We start from the raw sequence: 22,051 nt of genomic DNA on the forward strand, positions 1-22,051 counted from the left end.
ATTTTCCAGACCAGGTTTCAAGATAACATGTACCTCATGGTGAGGAGAACTCACCTGGAGTTCTCCTCCAGGGTAAATATGTGTGATACTATATCAAGATAAACTATGGTTTATATGATATGTGGAATGTTCTAAATGAAATGAGGATAGTTCTTCAGAACAGATTTAGGGATGATGGGGAGGAGTTGGGCTGAATGCATAGCTACAGCTTGTGAACAAAAAAAAATCTATTTTTTTAATGGTTGAGGCAGGAAGAAAATGGATAAGGGAAATGGCGCTAAATAAAAGTTCGATGCTAATAGAAGTCAATTATGACAATAGCAGATATTAGGATTCTGATGAGTTTTTGAGTAGGAGGACTTAGATTAGCAGGAAGTCTGAGTGCAGTGTGGAAGCTCTTCAGGGGCTTCGTCTCAGAGTAGAGTGGATAAGAAAGACAAATGGATGATCTGTATTGGCAGAAAATATCAAATGGAAAATGAGTAAATTGAGAGTGAGATTATGAGATGTGCTAGAATTAATTGTTGAAATAAAAGTTTTGGATAATAAAATTTAAAATTTGTGAGTTTGGATAATTTTATATTATTCTAAAATTTAAAGTATTTCTTCAGAAGTGGGAAGCTGTTGCAGAAAAAAAAAAATGAAGATTGTTGAAGTTCTGAAAATCGACAGATTGAAATCCGTAACTGTGAAATTATTCCCTGCATATACATGGAAGTCTCAGCATTACTATAGGAGTTAAGACAAAAAACGATGTCTGACAATCAACCCCCTCTCTAATCATGACTATGTGATTGGCAATTGAAAGAAATATTGTAGCAACCTGAATTAGTACTGGCTGTGCAGCTAAGTGTCATGCTGAGGAGAAATAAAGACAGCTAAGTGTCTTGCTGAGGTGCTGGGATCCTTTTCCAGGTCTTGCACATGGGTGAAGGAACCCAAGACTTTTGGGTCGTTCTTGACTGCTTTCCCAGGCCTCAAGCAGGGAGCTGGATGGGAAGTGGAGCTGCTCGGATTAGAACTGGCGCCCATATGGGATCCTGGCGCGGTCAAGGCGAGGACTTTGGCCGTTAGGCCCTGGAGCCAGGCCCTAGGGCACCAAAATATTTTAAGCATTCCAAGTAGCTACATATTATTTCCCCTTTTTAAGTTTTGATCTTTCTCTAAATGGTTGAATTTCTCAAGATTTATATATCAATTGCCTAAAGAAATGCTATGGCAGTGTTTAATTTAGGAAGTTATATTTTAAATCTTATCAGCAATAATTTTAGTCCTTACCTAGCCACAGCTAAATCTTACTAAGTGGTAGGAGTCGGAGCCTGCCTTGATCTTCATTATGTATTATTAGAGTTTAGAGTAGCTTTTCATTCTCCTTTTTTTTTTTTAAGATTAACTGTAATTGAAAACTCAGATTTATAGGGAGGAGAGACACAGAGAAAGATCTTCTATCCATTGGTTCACTCCCCAAGTGTCTGTAACAGGCAAAGCCAAGCCGATCCAAAGCCAGGATCAAGGAGCTTCTTCCAGGTCTCTCAAATGTGTGCAGAGTTCCAGCATTTTGGGCTGTCGTCTGCTTTCTCAGGCGGCAAGCAGGGACCTGGATGGGATGTGGAGGAGCTGGGAGATGAACTGGTGCACATATGGATCCTGGCACATGCAAGGGGAGGATTCTAGCCATTAGGCTACTGTACCCAACCTGAGCTTTCTACCATCTTCTTGTGGTTCATGCTTCATTTATTAACTTATTTTCATATCATACTGTAATAATCATATGCTTAGTAATATCTGAGAAAAAATGTAAGTGAAATTTAAAAGGTAGGCAAATAGTTTCAAGCAAATTTTACTAAAGAGATGCATTTTATAAGGGATTTTAACAGCGGTCTCTTTATTTTTTAAATAATAATACCCTTTTGAAGACAAAAAACATTAGCAACTTATGTGAAATAATTACCTGAGCTTCAGCTATTACAAATAACACAGCATCAAAGAAGTGAAACAGTATATCCTTATATTTTACTTTTCACTTTGAAAAATTCCTAGATGCTGTCAGAACATCTCAAATTTTGGAAAAAGAAATAAAATATTGTCCTGAATCTCACTGATAATAGATACACCAAAGGCTTTTCATATTTCATGAGAAAACTATTAACTCATAATAACAAATATTTAAATAAATATAAAGTTTGGAACTCATAAAAATAGGATTGAAAGAACTTAAGAAATGCATATATAGGAATGATGAGTGGGGCCGGTGCCATGGTCTAATAAATCTTCTGAGGCCAGCATCCCATATGGAAGCTGATTCAGGTCCCAGCTCCTTGCTTTCCGATCCAACTCCTTGCGTATGTGCCTAGAAGGAAGCAGAGGATGGCCTATGTTCTTGGGCCTCTGCACCTGTGAGAAAAACCTGGAGAAAGCTCCAGGCTCCTTGGCTTCTGAGTAGCCCAGCTCTGGCTGTTCTGGCTGTTTAAGAAGTGAGTCAGCAGAAGGAAGAGCTCTCTCTCTTCCGTCTCTGTGTAACTTGTTTTTTCAATAAATATTAGAAGAATGATGGATGAGTGGGTAGATAAACAGATGCCTCCTTGGGATGAAGACACATAAAATGCTACACTAAAATCTGGTAACAAGCTATAAATAATTATTTCTTGAAAAATGTTGTCTCCAAAGTAGTTTTTTAGAAGCAAAAAGTAAGTTGTGGTTTTTGCTCTCTAAGTTTACCTTTTCATTTCCCTATGACTAGTGCTTCAGTATTCTATATTCAATATTGTATATTACATTCAGTTGTTTTGATATGTCTGGATATTCTTACCCAGAAAGTACTAAATCTATCTTAGAACAACAATGATGTGTGAACTTAAAATGTTTATAAATTGTCTTTTAAGTTATGTTATGTTTTTAAAATTTAAAATAATCAGAAGATATGATACAAAATAAAGCTGGTGTTCAGTTTTGAAAATCATATAGCCTAATATTTACAGGTCCAAAATTGCATGCCATCTAGTTTATGATACTAGGGATATTGTGTTGTGTCCTGCTGTTCTCTTTGAATTGCTTGCATTGTTATTAAAAAATGAAATTTATGGAATTTATAGGTCAAGTAGAAGTCCTTGATACATTAGTCTTGGAGATCATTAATGCTTGCTTGAATGTCTATAATAAATAAATAATTGGTATTTTTGTGGATATAGTTGTGTGGGAGTAATAATTTGATTAGAAGTATACTCTGGTACTAGGCATCAAGTTTGAGTTCTAGAGACTAAGATGGAGTTTTTAGAGCTATTACACAAATTATGAGGTTCTGGTTAGGAAGTGTTATTGACCTTCCTAAATGTGAAAATATAGGGATACAAAAATCAGTATTGATAGGTTACTTAATGTTACGTATACTGCCTTAGACAGGAATAAAATTTTGATATGTGATTTATTTACAATCAGAGATCCCATTATTTCACACATACTGTTTCAGTCAGTATCCATTATGGCTTTTAAAGATTCACATGTGGACCCTTTTAAACATGGCTGCAGGGAGCGGAGTTGCACTATTGCCTTAAAACCTGGAGCATGAAATCCCTGTACCTACAAAACTGGATTGTGGAAAATAATAACAGTAAAAATTTTAAATGCATAATAAAAAAACCTCATTTTAATTCCTATGTTTGAAGAAGGTGTTATCTATGTACTATTATTGTGCTAAAAACCTCTTTATGTTTTTGTTGGCAGACTGATGGATAATTTCAGGGCATTCAGAATTGGTGGTTATATGATTTAAGTCACTGTTTAGAAAATGTTAGGATGAGTCGCTGAGTTCTTCTAAAATACTTCACTTAGCCGACATGTTTCTTTCTAAGGAGTTCATTCTGGAAAACAGTTTTGTTCATCTTTATTCAGAGCTGAGCAAGAACTTGTATGATCCTCACCGGAACTTGCTGTTAAAGCACATTTGATTCCTTATAAAAGCCTCAAGAATTTTTAGTAAATATTTACTCAGAATATGTTGGGGGAACAAAGCAAATTACCTAGCCAATAGTTTTTAAAGATTACCTTTTTCAAAGTCAGTTTGAAGCATCATGATCAAACAGTGGAAGGGCACTGCAGACCAACTGAGCTGCTTTCTGACTAACATTTCAGGGATTGCGAAGCAGCAAATAGACAGCCATATCACAGATCCAGATCAACAGAACAACGGCCTCTCCTTGAGCGGACCGCCACCCGCTCCAGATCCACTGAGCGTCCTGATACAAACCTCATGAGGTCGATGCCTTCATTAATGACTGGAAGATCTGCCCCTCCTTCACCTGCCTTATCGAGGTGAAAGACAAATCAATCAGACTGACCCCCTCTTGCCCCACCAGCCCACCATTTTATTTTCCCAACAGCTAAGTGGTCTCCTCTATCATCTTTGGCTGATCACTATTAACGGTCAATACTAACCTTTTCGATGTAAGCACACTATTTATATTCAATGGATATAATAGTGTGTGGCTACCATTGTACTTTGTTTATTAAGTGTCCTGACTACATTTGTTTCGTGATTTCTCATTAATCAGGAGTCTTGAGTAAATCCGCTCATAATTATCATGTTCTTCTCCTACAGAATGAGAAATTATTTGTGTCCATTAGGCATCACTTTTCAAATAACCATCACACTGACAGCAAATGAAACTTGATTTTTAGTTTCTTTCTATCAATAATAATATCAGGTATTAAACAACATTTTCTTTGGCTGAATTTTGAATTGTTCAGTTCTGGGTTTTATTTGGGAGTTCATGAGCTAATTTCTGCTAAATGAGTATCTAATATAAGCCTGATCAAAAAAATCTCTTTGGATTGAAGGAAGAAGATCTGTGTTAATAGCCTGAAATCTGGTAGAAAGAAATATAACGTATTACTTTTTAGTTCTGAGCTGCAGAATTCTCTTGCTTTATTGTATTTAGAATTCTAATTTACATTAGTAATTCCATTAGTTATTCCATGGATATATTGTAGGGTTCTGTGTGCATGTTTGTGTGTGTATGCATAGTACACAAAAGTGAAACATCTCTTGATATTTAAATAATCATTCAACTCTCCATATTTTGTCCTATTTTCCTAACCTTTTAATCAGCAGCTAAATCTCTTTTGAAATTACACTTAAGCAGATGCCATATGAAGCAGACTTGTTGAAAGTATTAGATTCTCTGTACTGAAAATGAGTATTAACGATTTGTCTTGTAGGTCTCATCCTCGTACTGGGTCTGTGCAAACAAGCCCATCAAGTACTCCAGTGGCAGGACGCAGGGGCCGCCAGCTGCCGCAGCTGCCACCAAAGGGAACGCTGGAGAGAAGTAAGTGTTATTTCTAACTATGTTATATAGGAAATACTCATGGACGCTAAGGTGAACAATGATTTCCTTACTACTTTTCTGTTAGCTTTCTTCATTGGTTAATTGTTTTTCTTGACTGAATTTAACAGTAGTTTAACTCCTGATATTATGTATTGTGCATTTTAAATTTATAATATTTGGAGATAAATAATATATCTTTATTAGTCTTATGCATTTTTCAAATTTGAATGAATGCCTCTTAAAAGTAAACTAAGTATTCTTAAATATGCAGTTGATTGATATGTTTTGCTGCAACTAAGTATATGTAATTGTTGATAGTTACATAAAGTTTATTAGTAACTAGCCAAATCAATTTTCACACACTGCAAAGGACTGGTTAGCTGATGCACAACAGTGGTGATCCTTCTCAAAACTGGAGTACAAGAAAAAGGTAATCACAAATAGACAAAGAAAAATGCATGTTGTACTGATATTTTTAATAATTTCAAATTTTTGCATTGAAAGCACTATTTGTTGAAACACACATGAACATACTTCCCAAACACCTATAAATTCTTAGATAAATGATGTCTAAAAGCATGTATAATTAAATATAATAGTGTTGAACATTATTTAATAATGATCCCCTTATTTGATAATTGGATGTGCTTTGCAAAAATAGATATATTTAAATCACCATTTAGCTTTTCTTTAATAGACAATACATTCTATGCCTCTGTAAATTTCTGTTGTTTTTAACCCCTCTGCTTTGGTTCCTTTTTTTGTTTGTTTTGTTTTGTTTTGTTTTTATTTTGTTTTCCCTAGACAATGGAGTCAAGGAGATAGAACCTTATGAAGGTCTGTACTTAAAGGAGGGTTTGTTTTGTGCTGACAGCCTTTTTGGGGGGCTATGTAAGCAAAAATAAACCCAACTGCAATTGATGTCCCTTCTCATATTATAGACATTTAAGTAGGAAAATTATTTTATTTCATGATTTCTGTTCAGTTTTATTTTACTTTTATACCTAGTATACCAAGACAGTATGCCAAGAAGTTCAATTTCTTTGATTCAGTCAGGGTGCAAAGAGTCTAACTTCTGGATGACTAGGAAAAAAGTTCTCTTTTCAAAAGTTTTCATTAGCCTTTTAAAAAGAATTCCACATTTTGAAGAAGATGTTAAAGATGTCAATTGCAGTCTGTGTTTATGTCAATGAAGATGTACACATAGTCTAGTTACATTAATCATCATATATTTCATCTCGTATTTATGATCTTTCAGATATTAAATTTCATTTCTAAAAAATAATGTTATTGTTGAGTTAGATAGTGATTGTGATTCTTATTCCCTACATTATTGTTTGAGCAAGAATGTTTATGGTAAATAAAAGTTAAATGTGATATAGGTTTATTATCAAACATGACATTATGACCTAAGAGAAAATACTGAGTTTTGATATGGGGTGTCATACATTTATTTGGTCTGCAAGATACCTTCTGTAAGTGTTGGAACATTGAAATTGATGTCATACTATTCAAAATGTGTTAACCTATTCATAGACTCTGCTTAATATAGGGTAATTTCTGGCACATTATAGGCCACAGTAAATGTTGATTGCATGAGATATTTAAAAACTGAAAGGATACCTCAAATATTTTATAAGTTACCAGTAAAACGCTCTTGCCATTATATAGACATTTTTATATTGCAATTCACATTTCTTAACCTATTTATAACAAATCCATAAGTGCATTATATTTGAACAATAGTACTTTCCTTGCCTTCTGTGACTTGTTGATCTAAGTTGTGTTCTTGTCAGTTGTATCTAGATGATTATCAACCTCTGTTCGTTGTTCTTTCTATTTTCTGTGTACAATGATTTTGAACAATAGTGCTAGTATGACTAATGTTCTGATGAAAAGATTTTTAGTAGCATTCCTATGTTTCTCATTCGTTCATGTTGGATTGAGGGCATATAATTTCGAATTATTTTTATAAGGAAAATTTAGAAATGTTTATGGAATTTCTCATCTTCCCAAGATTTTTTAAGGATAGAGTTTCAACATAATTTCCTGACATTTGAAGTCAGGTATAATATTTTCTGTGTCAATTTTCAAAATTTAATTTTGATTTATTTTGCATTAATAATATAGAGAGGAGCTCCATGTTTTTGGTAATTCATGTACTAGAAAACTGCTGATGGTGATGTTACTGAAAGAATTTATGAAGGTTCTAAGAGGCTTGTCAACATACTTTTTATTATTTTTTTCTTACTCAATTCACTGAAAATTTGTTTTATTCCTACAATTTTTATTTCAGAAGAAAATCGAATTCTTCCTTATCCTTTTTAATATGAAGTTATATACTTTCGGTTTGCTTCTTTTTTACCTAAAAGCATGAATGATTTTTTTCAAACACAGTTTTCATAAATATTGATGTGGTGACTTAACTAGATTGTGTTCTTTTCATTGGTTTTAAATAAGAGCCATAGAATCTCTTTTTCACCCAAAATAGACTACAAGCTTATGGTCTAAATGAAAGTATGTTTAATTTTGTTGCAAAAAGTTTAATTATCAGCCATTGTAGCTTAATAGCATCATTTTTTTAAAAAAATCATTAAAATATGTATTTTTTGCTCTTTAAAATAGCTAATAATGAACAAATCATAATTTAATTCTTTCTGGTTTGGGTTTATTATTTGGTATTTTAGTCTGTTAAATAAGTTATTTTAAAACCTTACATACTTTGTCCTTGACTGTGGTACGACATTTATTAATCTTTTCAGTTCTGAGAACCAAAGATAGGATGAGAGCAATATAGAAATAACATCTACTAAACCATTGTGCATTATTTATTCTCCACTAATTTTGATATATTGCCTTGTAATGTCAATAAAATGTTTAGTGTCATTTTTGTTCTCTAGAAGAAAAGTTATGTAATGCATTTATTCATATATGTATATACTACTAATATATCCAGTTTCTGGGCAAAATATTTGACTACTTAATCCTGTTGTCTGCTACTGCAAGCATTTTGGAATTCACTATTCATTTTTTTAAAAATCAGTGATCATAAAAATAGTAAGCTTACTAGTTATTTTATAAAATATCAAAAAACTCATTAAAACCTGTCAGTGTCTTCATAATCACACATTGTATAATTATGAATGTTTTGGGGGTTTTTGTTTCATTTTAGAAAAACAAGTATACCTATCCAGTTGTATTTTTTTTTTCTTTATTTTTTTTTCCTCGTGCAAATACAGAAGTTACTGAAGAAACTGGGCATATGGAAGAGCAGGGGGAACAAATGCAGGGAGAAGAGGTCAAGGCAGGTCTGTCTGATAGTGTGTCTAAAGTAAATGAGTAAATGTTTGACAAGAATGAGTTTGGAATTTCACGCAAGACTTTGGTTCCCAAATTCATAAATGAACAATAAACAGACTATTTTTAAGATTAACTTTCAAATAAATCTGGTTTTATTAATGAAGAGCTATCGTGAAGGCTGCCTAGTTAACTTCTGAGAAGATTTCATTTATTCCACTAATGGAATATTCACTCAAACTTGGTGCCTCAGAGGAAGATATCAATTTATTATTTTTCCAGTCTCTACATTGAGTTCATGTATTTGCTCAAACTTTTTGTTAAGCACAATCTAGAAAAATATATTTTAGCAAATACCACACTTAATGTATTTTTCTAATTACATTTTCTCCCAGTGTAAGAACAATTAACTTCTTTGTTCTGGTTCTTCTCTTTGTTTTGGCTCAATATTATTCAAACATTTACTGACAGTCATGGTTTCTTCCCGTAGTATTCCAAATGGTGTACAGATCCTTCATTTCTGATATTTAGAAAAATTTTGCTTTGTTTTTATATTTTAATTTTTGCCATAAAGTCAGAATTATCACGACAGGATTTTAAAAGTTAAGGAGGAAATATAGTTATACATTTCTTTCATTAAATTTTAACCATTAATCTGAAATTCAGAATTTAATATTATTTAAGGTGTTGATTTAAAAATTTAAACTCTTTGAACAGTGTAGAACAATTTCAAATCTACTTTTATTCTGGGTTTAACTGATCCTCATTTTTTTTTCCTAAATACTGGAATGTACTTTATTTACCTTTTATTTCATTATAATGGGAAAATAATGCATTTAGATATATTTTGTATGAGCTATATTTCTACAGATGCATTCTCTCATTGTGAAGTTTGTAATTTTTTAAAACAGTAAGCATTTTAAATCATAATTGGTGTCAGTAACTTTAATGTCCTAAAAATGATAAAAAGCATCACAGTGATAGTAGAAACAAAGCAAGTTTAATTACAAGATTTATAAAATTGTGTGTCTATCTCTGTTGTGAATAACAAATATTGTCCCACACCTTTCATTTTCCTGGAATGTTATTGAATAACATTTTTATGGACTATTTTAAAAATAGATTTCATTTTTGTTTAACTGAGCACTTAATGTTTTCCCATTTTCCCTTTCCTTTGTGTCTCAAAATAATACATACAAATGCTTTAACCCTTCAGGTTGTCCAGGAGTTCGCATCCATAATAAAGTAATTTTTCAAGATAGCAATAATTAGTATCAATGTTAATAATTTCAACTTCAGTAAAATAAGGAAGCCTATTTGTTGAGCTGGCTTTTCACTTGTGTGTTTGTCTCACAAGTTTTTGATTAGTAAACTGCACTGATTTTAAATTAGCAAAAACGTATAACTATAATACAAGAATAATTATTCATTGGTTTTCTTGAAAGACAAGCAATGTATAACCTATATTTTGTTGTTATTGGCTGTCATGATTAGTGCATGGATTTGTTTCCTAAGCATGCGATTTTATGGTTTTGGTGTGCTTGGATTTGGGGTTGATAAATGACCTTGCTTATTAATCATTATCATCTATTTTCAATATTATAAAGACAATGAGGGAAAAACACTACACCTCAATAATGGGAAAAAAGGCAAGTCTTAAAATTAATAGTGCCTCTCTAATATTAGACATTGGATTTTGTTATCTGTAACATATGTGTGAATATGCTTTCTTACATAAGTGCAAAAAATAGTGTCAATTTAACAAACACTTAAAGCAGTTTATTTCTGTACATCAATTTGTTTTATAAAATGTTTGCTTTATTGAACCTGGTGCAACCCTATCTTGATATGGCAAACAAATCAGAAGATTCCTTTTATTGATCAAGGTTTAATACAAGATTGTGAGAAAAATGATATTCTTCAATTCAACAATTGTTTTAAAATTGAACTATTCAAAAGTATTTCAAAGTAGTGTTTTTGCATAGAGAATGGAACAATTTAATTTGTAGCCTAACAAAAATAGTAGATGAACATAGATGTGTGTATGTATGTGTGTGTATCTGTATATACACACATATATATAACATTCAAAGTTGGCAAGTAAAAACATGATGAATTTTAGTACTTAGACTTTGTGCTCCTATAGTTATTAGTCACTTATTTTTATAAATCTCACAACTAAAATTATTAACATAGTAGGAATGTATATACTATAATAATTGATATTCACATTTGAATAGGTATATTGATTTAGAATGTCTTAATTTAAAATGATTGCATAAAAACTAAAATTTTGTTCCATTTAATATTATATGACCTTTGTTATGGCACCAAATTAATAAATGAATAATTTTGTGCCTCTTGAATTCTGTTGAAATAGTTTTGATCTTGATTACATTCTTCTGTTTATTCATTTTTTAATAAATCATGTCTAAAACATAAATGAGATTGAATTGACATCAAAATAAGTTTATAATTTTAGTACTGTAGGATGTTAATTATTCGTTATTGCCTATGCTAACGTATATCATATAATGCAGAAATAATTTAGTAAAATAAACAAAAATAAATGAGTTACAAAATATTCCTAAAAGTTTAAATAAGCTCACAATATATTTACATATTTTTCTCTGATTTTTACGTATTAACTACAGCTTGACATTTTTATATGAATTTAAGAATGTGTAAAGGTTAATCAGTGTCAATTATCAGAGTACAGAATGTCTTAGAGTATCTAACATTATTTGGTTTCACATAAATTTAAATGTTATTTCAGTACCTATTTTACATGAAGGCATTGGGATGAAGATTGTAATTAGCTGTAAGAATGCACCCTTAGTAGGGTTACTTTATATTTTCTCACCTCTGATTGTCTCTGAACACTTGCATATTTCCTGCCTCTACTGATTTCTTATTTCCTTGAATCTTGTCTGTAATGTGTGGGACCACAGAGATCTACATTCATTGTAAATTTTTCTTAAAAATTACTGACTTGGGGAAAAAAAAACAGACTATGCTAATAAATACCAGTCTTAACTATGGTTTAGGTGAACCTAGAAATAAGCCAATGAATAATAATTTGAAAAATGAGAACTTTGAATACATTTTATATATATAATCACATTTTTATTAATATATTTTTAACCTTTGATTATTACCTATAAATAAGGCCTAGTCTATTTTTCCTTTTTCTGTCATTGTGTTTGGAAGACTGGCTTTTAAATGTATCATTTACTATGAATACCATGGTAAAGTTCATGACTAAGTGTAATTCTTGAGTTGTTAAAGAATGTTTATGGATCAGATGGCCTTTCAGATGTGAATAAATTTTTTAAATACAGCTCCAATCTACATCATACTGAGATGCATCCATGTAGAATTTTGAACTCTCTCTTGCCCTTTAGTTATTCAGAGATGTGATACATTAAGCCTATATTACTGGCAAGTACTTGCTGAGTACCAAAGTAATTTGGTAATTGTTGAGTTCTCATCTGCTTGCCCCAGTCCCTTTTGTGCGTTAGTTTCTTACTCCTCGAATGAAATGAAATGAAACTGTGGTTATTCCATGTAGCTTAAATTAAAAATCAAAGGAAACCAGAATTGGTGGATTTCTACTGTCCTTATTTATTTTTTTAACGTTATTATTTCTACAAATAACATTTGAGTATCTACTGGTTGTTTTCTGGGTACCAGTGATTGCATTATACATGTAAGGCAAGGGCGCTTTCTTCATTATAAACAAATTTATTGAAGCAGGAAAGGAATAAAAGAATAAATCAAAATAAGTTTAGGTAATAAAAATGAAAAAATGCATCACAGCAGTAGGACATACAGTGTCTTGTAGGATAAATTATTTGTATCCTGTATTTGGGGAAGAAATCCCATTTAAGTAACGTTTAGATAAAGTAACAAAGTGATCCAAATCAAGGTTTGCAACAGGAAATATGAAAACCCTATGACGGATGCAATCTTGACTTGTGGAAGGAACAGCCTTTCTGTGAACGCTGCAAAGTGAGTGAGTGATGTTTTGTTGAGTGAGATGGCCAGTTTGTGCTTAAGGTGATACAGTACCACATTTGTTTTAAATAAGAGCAATAATAAAGAATGAAGCTTGAGAGACATCTTCAGAGGCTTTTGCAGTAGTCACCTGGGGAACAAATGATGGTGGCTGAGACTGGAGTGTTAGTATAGGTGGTTCTGTGTAAGTACTGAAAACAGAGCCAAAAAGAATTTCCTGATAGGTTGAAATAATGAGAGATGATATTATAACATCCAAGGTTTTTGCTTGAGTAACTAGAAAATAACAGTAAATTATCCATTAAGAGTTGCACGGAAAAAATTGCAAAGAGTTAATTGAGTTAGTTTATTAAGTGTTTGATTTTGGATGTAAGTTGAGAAATGTTAGACATGTAAGTTCAGATAAGAAATGGCCAGTTTTAATATAGTCTGTTCTTTAGGCTGGAGATTTAAATTGTACCTGTCAGTTAGGGAGTCATCTTTGTAAATATAGCTTTTGAAAACCATAAAGCCAGTTGATTTTGTGAGGAGAACAAGTGTCAATAGTTAAAAGATGAGGAATAAGGAATGTGAAGTGAACCGCTCTAATGTCTGAAAATTGGGTAGGAAAAGCAGCAAGAGACTGAGATGGTGGGGAATCATGGTGTGTACAGGTTGAAGGAAAAAAGAATTGGCTAGGATGTGAAAATCACTGTATCGTTTAGCAAATAAAAAGTCACAATTTTGGCCTCTTTAACAGTTTTGGTGGCTAAGTAAGGAACAAAAAGGCAAGTAGAGTGATTCACAAAAGAGCACATTTCAAAGAATTTGGCTGTAAAAGAAAGAAAAGAAAAAGAATCTAGAACCGAGGAGAGACCAAGGCACAGAATACATGATAAATATGTGAAAATCTTTGTATTCCTTCTTTGTCTTCAAAATGAAAATCTGCCACATTTTTGTGTAAATCCATCTAGCTCTAAGCCATCTGCCTATGCCTTACCAATAGATCTATAACTGTTCTGTGGCACAGTTGTTGAGTTTAGATGCAAAGGCTTTCAGATTTGGAACAGAGGTTAGAAAACTTAGTAAAACTGCCTTCATTTACAAATAAAGCACAATTCTAGAGATAATCAACTTTCTCTACTCCACATAGAGTCAGATTTCTAACCTAGACACTCAGCCTGATTCATTTCTTCATCCTGTCTGTAAGGCCCAGATGGGATAGGTGAGGGATGGCCTAGGAGGAGGAGGCTGATAGGGTCACACCATAAGGCTAGTCCAGCAGTGACTCTAGATCCACCAAGATGGAAGGGAGCCTGTGACACTCTAGAAGGCACGTTCCTTTGTCCCCTAACACCCACCTCCACAGCCCTCCAATAAAAACAACCCCTCAAGTCCCCTGAGCACAACTTCTGTGACCTGCTGTGTTACTGAAGCAGTGAATCTTGCCTGGAAGCATTCCCAATAAAGCTTGTTTTAAGCTGAACTCTATTCTGTGTCGATTTCTGGTTCTGAATATGAACTGCAACCTTACATACATTGGCTGCAACCATTACTTTGTTTTCAGCATTAGCTCAAGTTTTGCTCCCATTTAGCCTATATCTGCCAATATCAATGTGTTGTATTTTTACACATTTTACACATTGAAGACACAAAGCTGAGCTCTAGGTTTATGGAAATCCTTCTCATCCAAAAAAGAATACAGCTGATTAAAAAAAAAATAAAGCTGACAAAGTTGTTCTACAGAGTGATTTATGTTCAGTCTCTTCAGCTTGAAGTATGTCTTCAAGAAACAGTAAACTTCGAGGGTTTCAGAGAAGTTTATTGCCCCATATTCTTCTATTGATTGTCATTGTGCTTTGTATTCTGTTACTGTCAAATGGCTTATTTAAATACTACCTTGAGGTTTCCTAGATTGCTAACATGTCAACATTCTTGAATGGAATGTCCCAAGTTGTTATCACACAGTAAAGGAGTGGAGAAAATGAAGTGGGGTGAAGGAGATACTGAAGAATGTCGTAGAGTGCTTGGTACCCCTAAAGTATAACTGCAAACTCGGTCCATTCTAACAATAGCATTTGTTTTTATTTATTTGTTTTATTTATTCAGTTAGAGACAGTCAAATGGAAAGAGGAAGATACAGAGAGAGGTAGAGAAATCTTCTAATTGCAGGTTTATTCCCCAAATGATCACAGTAACCAGTGCTGGGACAGTTGGAAATCAGAATCCAGGAACTCCATCCAAGTCTTTCAGGGGGCGACAGGGGCACAAATACTTGAACCATTTTCCATCGCTTTCCCAAATAGAATATCAGGGGAGCTTGATTGGATGTGGAGCAGCCAAGACTCAAATCAGTGCTCATATGTTGTTCAAGTATTCAAGTACCAATGTTGAAGGCGATGGCTTCTCCCCTCTCTCCTCCACCTATCCCCACCAGCTCTACAGATTTACTGTAATCAAAGAGCAGATGATTCATTCTTCTTTTCAGTAAAATTAATTTAACTGGAGTTCCGGGAAAGATTTATTTTCCTAAGGAAGATTATTTTTAAGATTTCTGTTCCCACCGATAATTGATTGATATATTCAGATTATTTGCAGTTTGGGAATATTATATTGTATCTAACTCAGATTATTTGCTCATTGGAAAATGAGGGCGCAAAGTGCAACTTTAATACTGCCAAAACAAAATGTTTATTTTCTGCTGGTTGATGATATCTTGCACCGCAATAAAATTTTTCAGTGTTGCAATTGGAAAATCCCTAGACTTCATGCAGTCAATTTTAATGTCATAAGTAATTTCCATTCCAAATGACTTATGTTTAATGTTGCAGTCTAGATAGTTTTCAACTTTCAACTGGTTTTACCTTCCCAGTTATGTTGTACTTACCTTGCTATTATAAAACATGATGTCACTCTCACTTCTGGCCAGAGGTTGATAAAGTAGGAGAGAATCATGGTGAGACCTAATGGGTGCATTTGTACATAATAGTAGTTGACTATTGAACTTAAGTTTACAGATGTGTAAAAGAAGTAGCAAGATTGGTAATAGCTGTAATTTTTATACTTGTTTCTGAATGTCACTGTGACATGCTGGTCAGTGACTTTGTAGATGACCTACCATTTCCATTACCATTTTAGACACATTTCTTCTTTCACTTTTTTTCTATCTGCTCTAGCCACAGTGACTTGCATGCTTTTCTGGAATACAAAGGACATGCTTCCAGTTGAGAACGTTTGCATACGCTGTTCCTCTTCATGAAGTGCTCTCTTCGCAATAACTCCATGCTTAACTTTCTTATTTTTTGAAGTTGCCCTCTTTAAAAAGTCTTCTCTGGTGGCCCTATCTAAAATACCATTACTACCCGAATATTTTATTTCCCTCTTTCCCGTTGTACTACACTTGAAATAATTCTAGATGATCCAAAATAAACTAGGTAGTTTATATTTTGTTATACCACATTATTACTAAGTATGCTTCTTCACTTGCCAGGATTTTACTGAAATTACATTTCATGGTACATAAATTTTTCTGTTATGAATGAAGGTGCTGATATGGTGCTAAAAGTCATTTATCATGTATTTATTTTTATTTAAGAATTATCTGTCGTGGGCAGAAAATCTTTGCAGTGTTAACACATATAATTTTTCATCTCACTACAATATAATAATAGCAAAATATTTTTGAAATAATTTAGCATTATTTAATAACAAGCAGGGAAAGGCCTTTATTTGCTCAATCATTTTAATCATTTTCTTTGTACTTTGGCTCCATAAGTATTAGAATTTACTATAAGTTTAGTGTGTTGGGCATTGAAGTCTATAAAAACTATTCAAATAATGTCACATCCCTATTTTTAAAATGTTCACCGCATTTTACATAGTTTATGAGAGAAATCAAATATCTATCTATCTATATATTATATATATATATATATAAAGCTTAGAACTACTTTTAGATTGTTCTGTACGTTATCTAATGTTTCTGACAGCTTTGATTTTTGTTTGTTTGTTTATTTATACTAGAAGTTACTTGGGAAGACCAGCAGAAAAAAGTGAATGGTACAATAAGTGATGAAAAAATATTGCCGAAAAAGAAACACCAATCTGAGCCAGGTTTGTCAGGATTGGGAAACCACACAAAAGCATGAGAGTATAAGCATTGCATTTCATGCTTTTTAAATGCGTGTGTCCTTGTAATATCTCATTTTTCGTATTTTAGTGTGAACATTATAGTGTGTAGTTCCCATTTAGAGTGGAGTGGTGAATACTTTATTTCAATATTTGCTTAGAAAACTAATCACATATATCATGGGGAAAGAGAACATGATTATGTCATGATTAGGATTATTTTTCGTGAACAAAATGACCAATGAAAACACAAATGAATATCTGTTGTATATGTTTGTTTGTTTTGACTCAAAATACCTTCATGGAGTTGTGCTTGCTTCCTTCAAATATAATATAAAGGCTGCTTGGTAGGCCAATCTTATCCTTCCTGCCGTATTTATACCATATATCGGTAATGATTTGCTTATAACTTCTAGAGCCACAAGCATTGTCAAAGACAATGACAAAGGACTGAGTTTATTAATTCTATAAATAGTTCTTTCAAACCATTAATTACAGCAGTGAATTGAAATGAAGTATTTTGCTTGATTCTTTTTTTTTTTTTTGAGAGATGTAGTTAATACAACAGAAGACAAAAACTTGTGCTAGACTTTGGAAGAAGCAGGAGGATTAAATGCAAAGTGCAGACAAGATTGATAAACCCAATCATCAGATCTATATTTAATAACTGTATGATAGTACATTGAAATTTTTATTGACAAGTTAAATTTTACACACAGTAGCTATTAAAAATGTCTGTAGTAACAGGATTCATGTATCATCTGTGGTGCATTTTATGTTAGAACTCCTACCCTATGTTTTAAAACATATCAGTATTTAAGTTAAACTAATATTTTAGCAAATATTCATTATCATCGAGTTATACACCAGGTATTAAGGCTAGCAATAAAGTTATTGGGGCAGACAAGATAAACATAACAATTTTCTTCACAGGAGTTTACATCTGACAAAAACATACATGGAAAAAACAGTAATACTAATGATTAAGGTGTTGCAATGATGTTAAGCATGATTAAGGAAAATAGGATGCCGTGAGATAACCTGCCATGTTAGAACTTAAGCCAACAGAGAAAAGAAAGACCTCAGAGCACCCCGGACAGTCTGGTCACTTATCCTTTAATGAGACAGTACAAATACAGTAATACAGGAAACTGGTATCCACACAGGCATTTTAAGTTTATTTACCAAATTGCAAGAAAAATTATGATTTTTCAAAAATTCTACTTAAGAAACAATTTATTTGAAAAAAAGTGAATAATTTTAATGAGTTTTTAAAAATAACTAAGGTAAAATTAATCTTGGAGTTATGATGTATATAAAGATAATACCAAAAGATTTATCCTCATTATTTTGTATGGTAGCTATTATTCTTGTTCATACATTCTTAATTATTTTTGGGGCTTATTTGCTATCATTCTGACAAATGAATGTTTATGTGACCTAATGTAAATTATATACTGTGTATTGAAATCATGAATGCATTTCTCACCAACATGTTTTAAAGAACTGCTTTAAATATTTTAGGCTAATTTCTTTAAAAACCTACATTTATTTTTTAATCCCTCGCAGCTCTCCAATTGAGTATAATCTGTGTGTGCAATAGAGGAAAGATATTGAGTGCCATAATGTTATAATTTTAAATATTGCTATGTTTTTGTACTTTTGGAGTTGTGTGTTTTCCTATATACTAAGAAAATTGATAATGGAAATTCAAACCTTAAAGTGTTATGAGTAAATATGCATTATGATATGGTAATAAGGAAGAATATTAAAGTTTAGTTCATAATGCTGTTTAGTTGTTTCTAAAAGAAAGGATATATTGAAGATACTTTAAATCATTAAAACTTGAAAATGAAAAAATGGGAGGAAAGCAGTGTGGCATATCAGATGAGGCTGATTAAATTTCAACATGTTTATAAATCTGAGTTTTCCAGAAGATATGAAGGTACCTCAAGATTTAGAAGTATATGCATAGGCAAGGACTTTAAAAAGTTTTTGGCAAATGTGTACTGAAAATTCTGTGCAGATTTCAAAAGTACTTTGTTCCAAATCAAAGTTTTTTAATTTTGTTTTTACAAAAGGTATTGAAGTACCCTGATACCTTTGGAGTGATTTATTCATATTTAAATGCATCTGTAATATTACTAATCTAGCACTAATAACCCATGCTTAATTCATGATAATGATGCACTAGAGGCTGGTAATCGGCTTGCCTGAATATCTGGGGATTCATTATTATGTGATTATTTGAATGACCTTCTGGTGTTAGAAAAAGTTTGTGAGAACCTAAACATGAGGTGGGAAATGGACTGTGTTCAGTAGCTGCATATTGGTTTCCTTTTTCAGTTGCTGTTGGTAAAAAAAAAAAAAAAAAAAGTGTAAAAAGAACAATTTCTAGACAGTGGAGATTTTGCCACTTTAGGTATGTATACTAACCATAAAAACTTAAAAATTTTATTTCAGACATAAAATTTTAGGGTGATAAGTCTAAAGCATGTCATACACTCAAAATGAATTAAGTATTTGGATGATGTTTAGACATTATGAACTAGGATCTACTTTTCTTAAAGGATTATCTAAACTAGGATGTCTTGAGAGGCGTATCAGAAACAGAGTGATTTGCTTTCTCTATCTCTAATGACATCAGAAGAAGAACTTGACTTGGGAATGTAATTATATTTATCATGTCATTGTCGTTGATGTGAGCATAAAACATAATTATCCTACCTATCATTTTAGACTCCAAGTATCATGAGTAATTTTTAGAGAGGAACTTAATGTCTTTCTCATGTAGATTGTTATTTATTTTGTTTAGATCTTAAAATAATGAGACATTTTAAGTGTGGGTCAAGGGTATATGTGCCTGGTTAAACTGTCGTTTATTTTTCAATGAGCACTCTGATTCCAGAGAAGAATATATTCCCATTACCAGAAGAAACCTTTAAGTCATTGGATTTCTAAATTTTGCTTGGTGAGCTTATCTATTCTTACAATCATTAGAAATATATAGAAGAGAACATATTTCTACATACAATTTCTGTATAAAATATTTCTGCATAAAATATACTCATTTACCTTATGAAAATGTACAGCTAAAAAGATCAAGTGTAGGTTCGTCAGGTTTTAAGAATATTCTTGAGCTTAAAAGTTTCGCAGATTCAGCGACATAAGAATTGTTGACATTAATCCTAAATTTAAATAGTTCAAATGTACTTGGAAATACAGTTGCCAATGATATTTGATACTGTTCATGTAAATATTATGAGTCAAACTTATTTTCTAAGTGCAAGGTATATAGTATATAGGAAAATCGTGAATTGACATGCCTGAAACTATTTGGAAACCATTACAATGCTCTTAGCTTTCTAAATCTTACCTAGAAAGTATGTGTGTATTTTTTGCTTTTGTTTTTTGTAAAAGTGAGAGCAAAGGAGCACTTTTGTGTAGAACCATATGATTACACATAATATTTTGGAAGCTTGAAAGATGTGAAATAATTTATGCTTTACTACTTACTAGAACATCTTCACTTACTCATTAGTGCCTATTTTATTATTATATTATTTAATTTATGTATTACCCTTTAATTTTTAAAATATGGATATTTCTACAGTGTATTTTTGCAGAATTTGTAGCTATAATGAAGGCAGGAATTATTTTTTTACTTAGGTTTACCTTTAGATTATGTTATATGAAACTAACATTAAGCAAATTTACTCAAAAAGTGTTTAGTTAATGAATTTTAATATCTTTGTGAATTTTTAAAAATTTTGTGCCTTAATTTTCTTCTATTCATGAACATTTTGGAATTTCTTGAAAAAAGAAGCAATTTATTTCAATCTAGGGCAATATTCCAAATTGATTCATCCATCTGATCCACAAAAGTCATTCAGGGTTATGTTTCTAGTTATTATTAGATAATATCAAATTATTTCTGGATGTTATAGAATTCATATATTTAATCTTTGTTGGGGGAAAGTTATGCAAAACAAGGATGTGTTTTATAAAATATATGAAGCAATCAATAGAATATTGTAATTAAATGTTACTGAAAACCATAGAATAAATGCAATTGCTCTTTGAGATCCACAGGGCATTAATCCCAGGAACTCTTCCCATAACAGAATTGTTGATGTTCAACTCCCTTGTGTTATAATGGGGTGGTATTTTCAATAACTTATGTATTTCCTCCTCTACGCTCTAAATTATCTTTACATTATGAACAAGGCCTAATATTGCATAAATGCTATTGAATACTGTTGGTCTTTATTTAGTGATTAATGAGACAGTGAATTAGTACATGCTCAGTACAGATGCAGTATGTATTTTGTATCTTCAGTTTGTCAGTGTAGAAATTTTACTTTGTCATCTGTAAACTTGGTAAACAATAGAAAATGTAGCCATGTATTTATCTGAGAGAGAGCAAGAGCGAGAGAAAGAGTTGCTATCTGCTGGATCACCTTGCACATGCCATGAGGAGCTAGGCCTGACAGTGGCCTTACAGGATGGAGCAGGTTGGCATTCAGGCAGAGCAGGGAGCTGTGGGCTTTAATGTCTCCCATGTGGGTGGCAGTCACGACCTGCTGTCTCCATGAATCTTCCCTGGTAGCAAGTAGAATCAGGTGCTGTCTTCTACAGCACAAAGACTAGAACTGGAACAATGCAGAGAAGATGGGCATGGCTGTTGAACAGGGCTGACACACAATTGTGAAAATGTAAAATTTATGCATTTTATTTAACTAAATGTAATAATAATAACAATATGGGGAATGCAAAAAAAATGAAAGGGTGGAGGGATGTTGAAAGCTAAGATGAATTTATTCATTATTTTTATGCATGTCTTACTTCAGTGCCATTGTTGAAACTTATTTTGCATAAAAAAATCTTGCACATTCTCTTTATGAAGTCTTTCTATTTTCAAATTTAAATATACCTACGTTAGTAGCAGACATCTAAGAAAGGACATCCTTTAGTATCCTTTATCACTCTTAATTAATTATTGGCTAAATGACACAGAGGAAGGATTTGCATTGCAGCTTTCACTAACAGGACTAAAATAGAAAGGTCTTACCATGGCAAATGCAGGGTGGTAAATGTAGGGAGATCTGAAGAAAAAAGGGGTACTGCAGCCGACTTTGCAGGTTCACTTGAGGCTACTGTTCATTACAAACCACGCAAGGTGAATTGTTGTAACTTCTTGTGATTTACGTAAGACATGGCTGGTTAATTATGAAGCTTCCCTTTTAAGATGAGACTGTTGTTGCAAATAGCACAAGTAAAAATACAAGGAAGGCATGAAAGCAAAA

General features: G+C 32.5%; 1 protein-coding gene and 1 non-coding gene across 5 annotated transcripts in view; both read left to right on the forward strand.

Annotated features, from left to right (window-relative positions):
* Positions 1-22,051, forward strand: part of LOC121151335 (regulating synaptic membrane exocytosis protein 2-like) — a 351,958-nt gene that overhangs the window by 293,830 nt on the left and 36,077 nt on the right. For 2 of the 4 annotated variants that reach the window (XM_040972683.1, XM_040972684.1), the window contains exons 18-20: positions 4,129-4,308; positions 5,215-5,324; positions 6,129-6,394. In XM_040972683.1, the coding sequence (XP_040828617.1) occupies positions 4,129-4,308; positions 5,215-5,324; positions 6,129-6,229 (391 nt within the window). In that variant the 3' untranslated portion in view covers positions 6,230-6,394. Of the gene's footprint in view, positions 1-4,128; positions 4,309-5,214; positions 5,325-6,128; positions 6,395-22,051 lie in introns of those variants that run through there. The other 2 variants (XM_040972681.1, XM_040972685.1) reach the window with 2 other exon arrangements.
* LOC121151408 lies at positions 21,368-21,471 on the forward strand. The gene has a single exon (XR_005883167.1). It is a non-coding gene; the product is annotated as a U6 spliceosomal RNA (small nuclear RNA).

Source organism: Ochotona curzoniae, unplaced genomic scaffold (genome assembly GCF_017591425.1).
Source record: "Ochotona curzoniae isolate NIBS_2020 unplaced genomic scaffold, NIBS_Ocur_1.0 contig_2318, whole genome shotgun sequence".
Taxonomy (NCBI): domain Eukaryota; kingdom Metazoa; phylum Chordata; class Mammalia; order Lagomorpha; family Ochotonidae; genus Ochotona; species Ochotona curzoniae.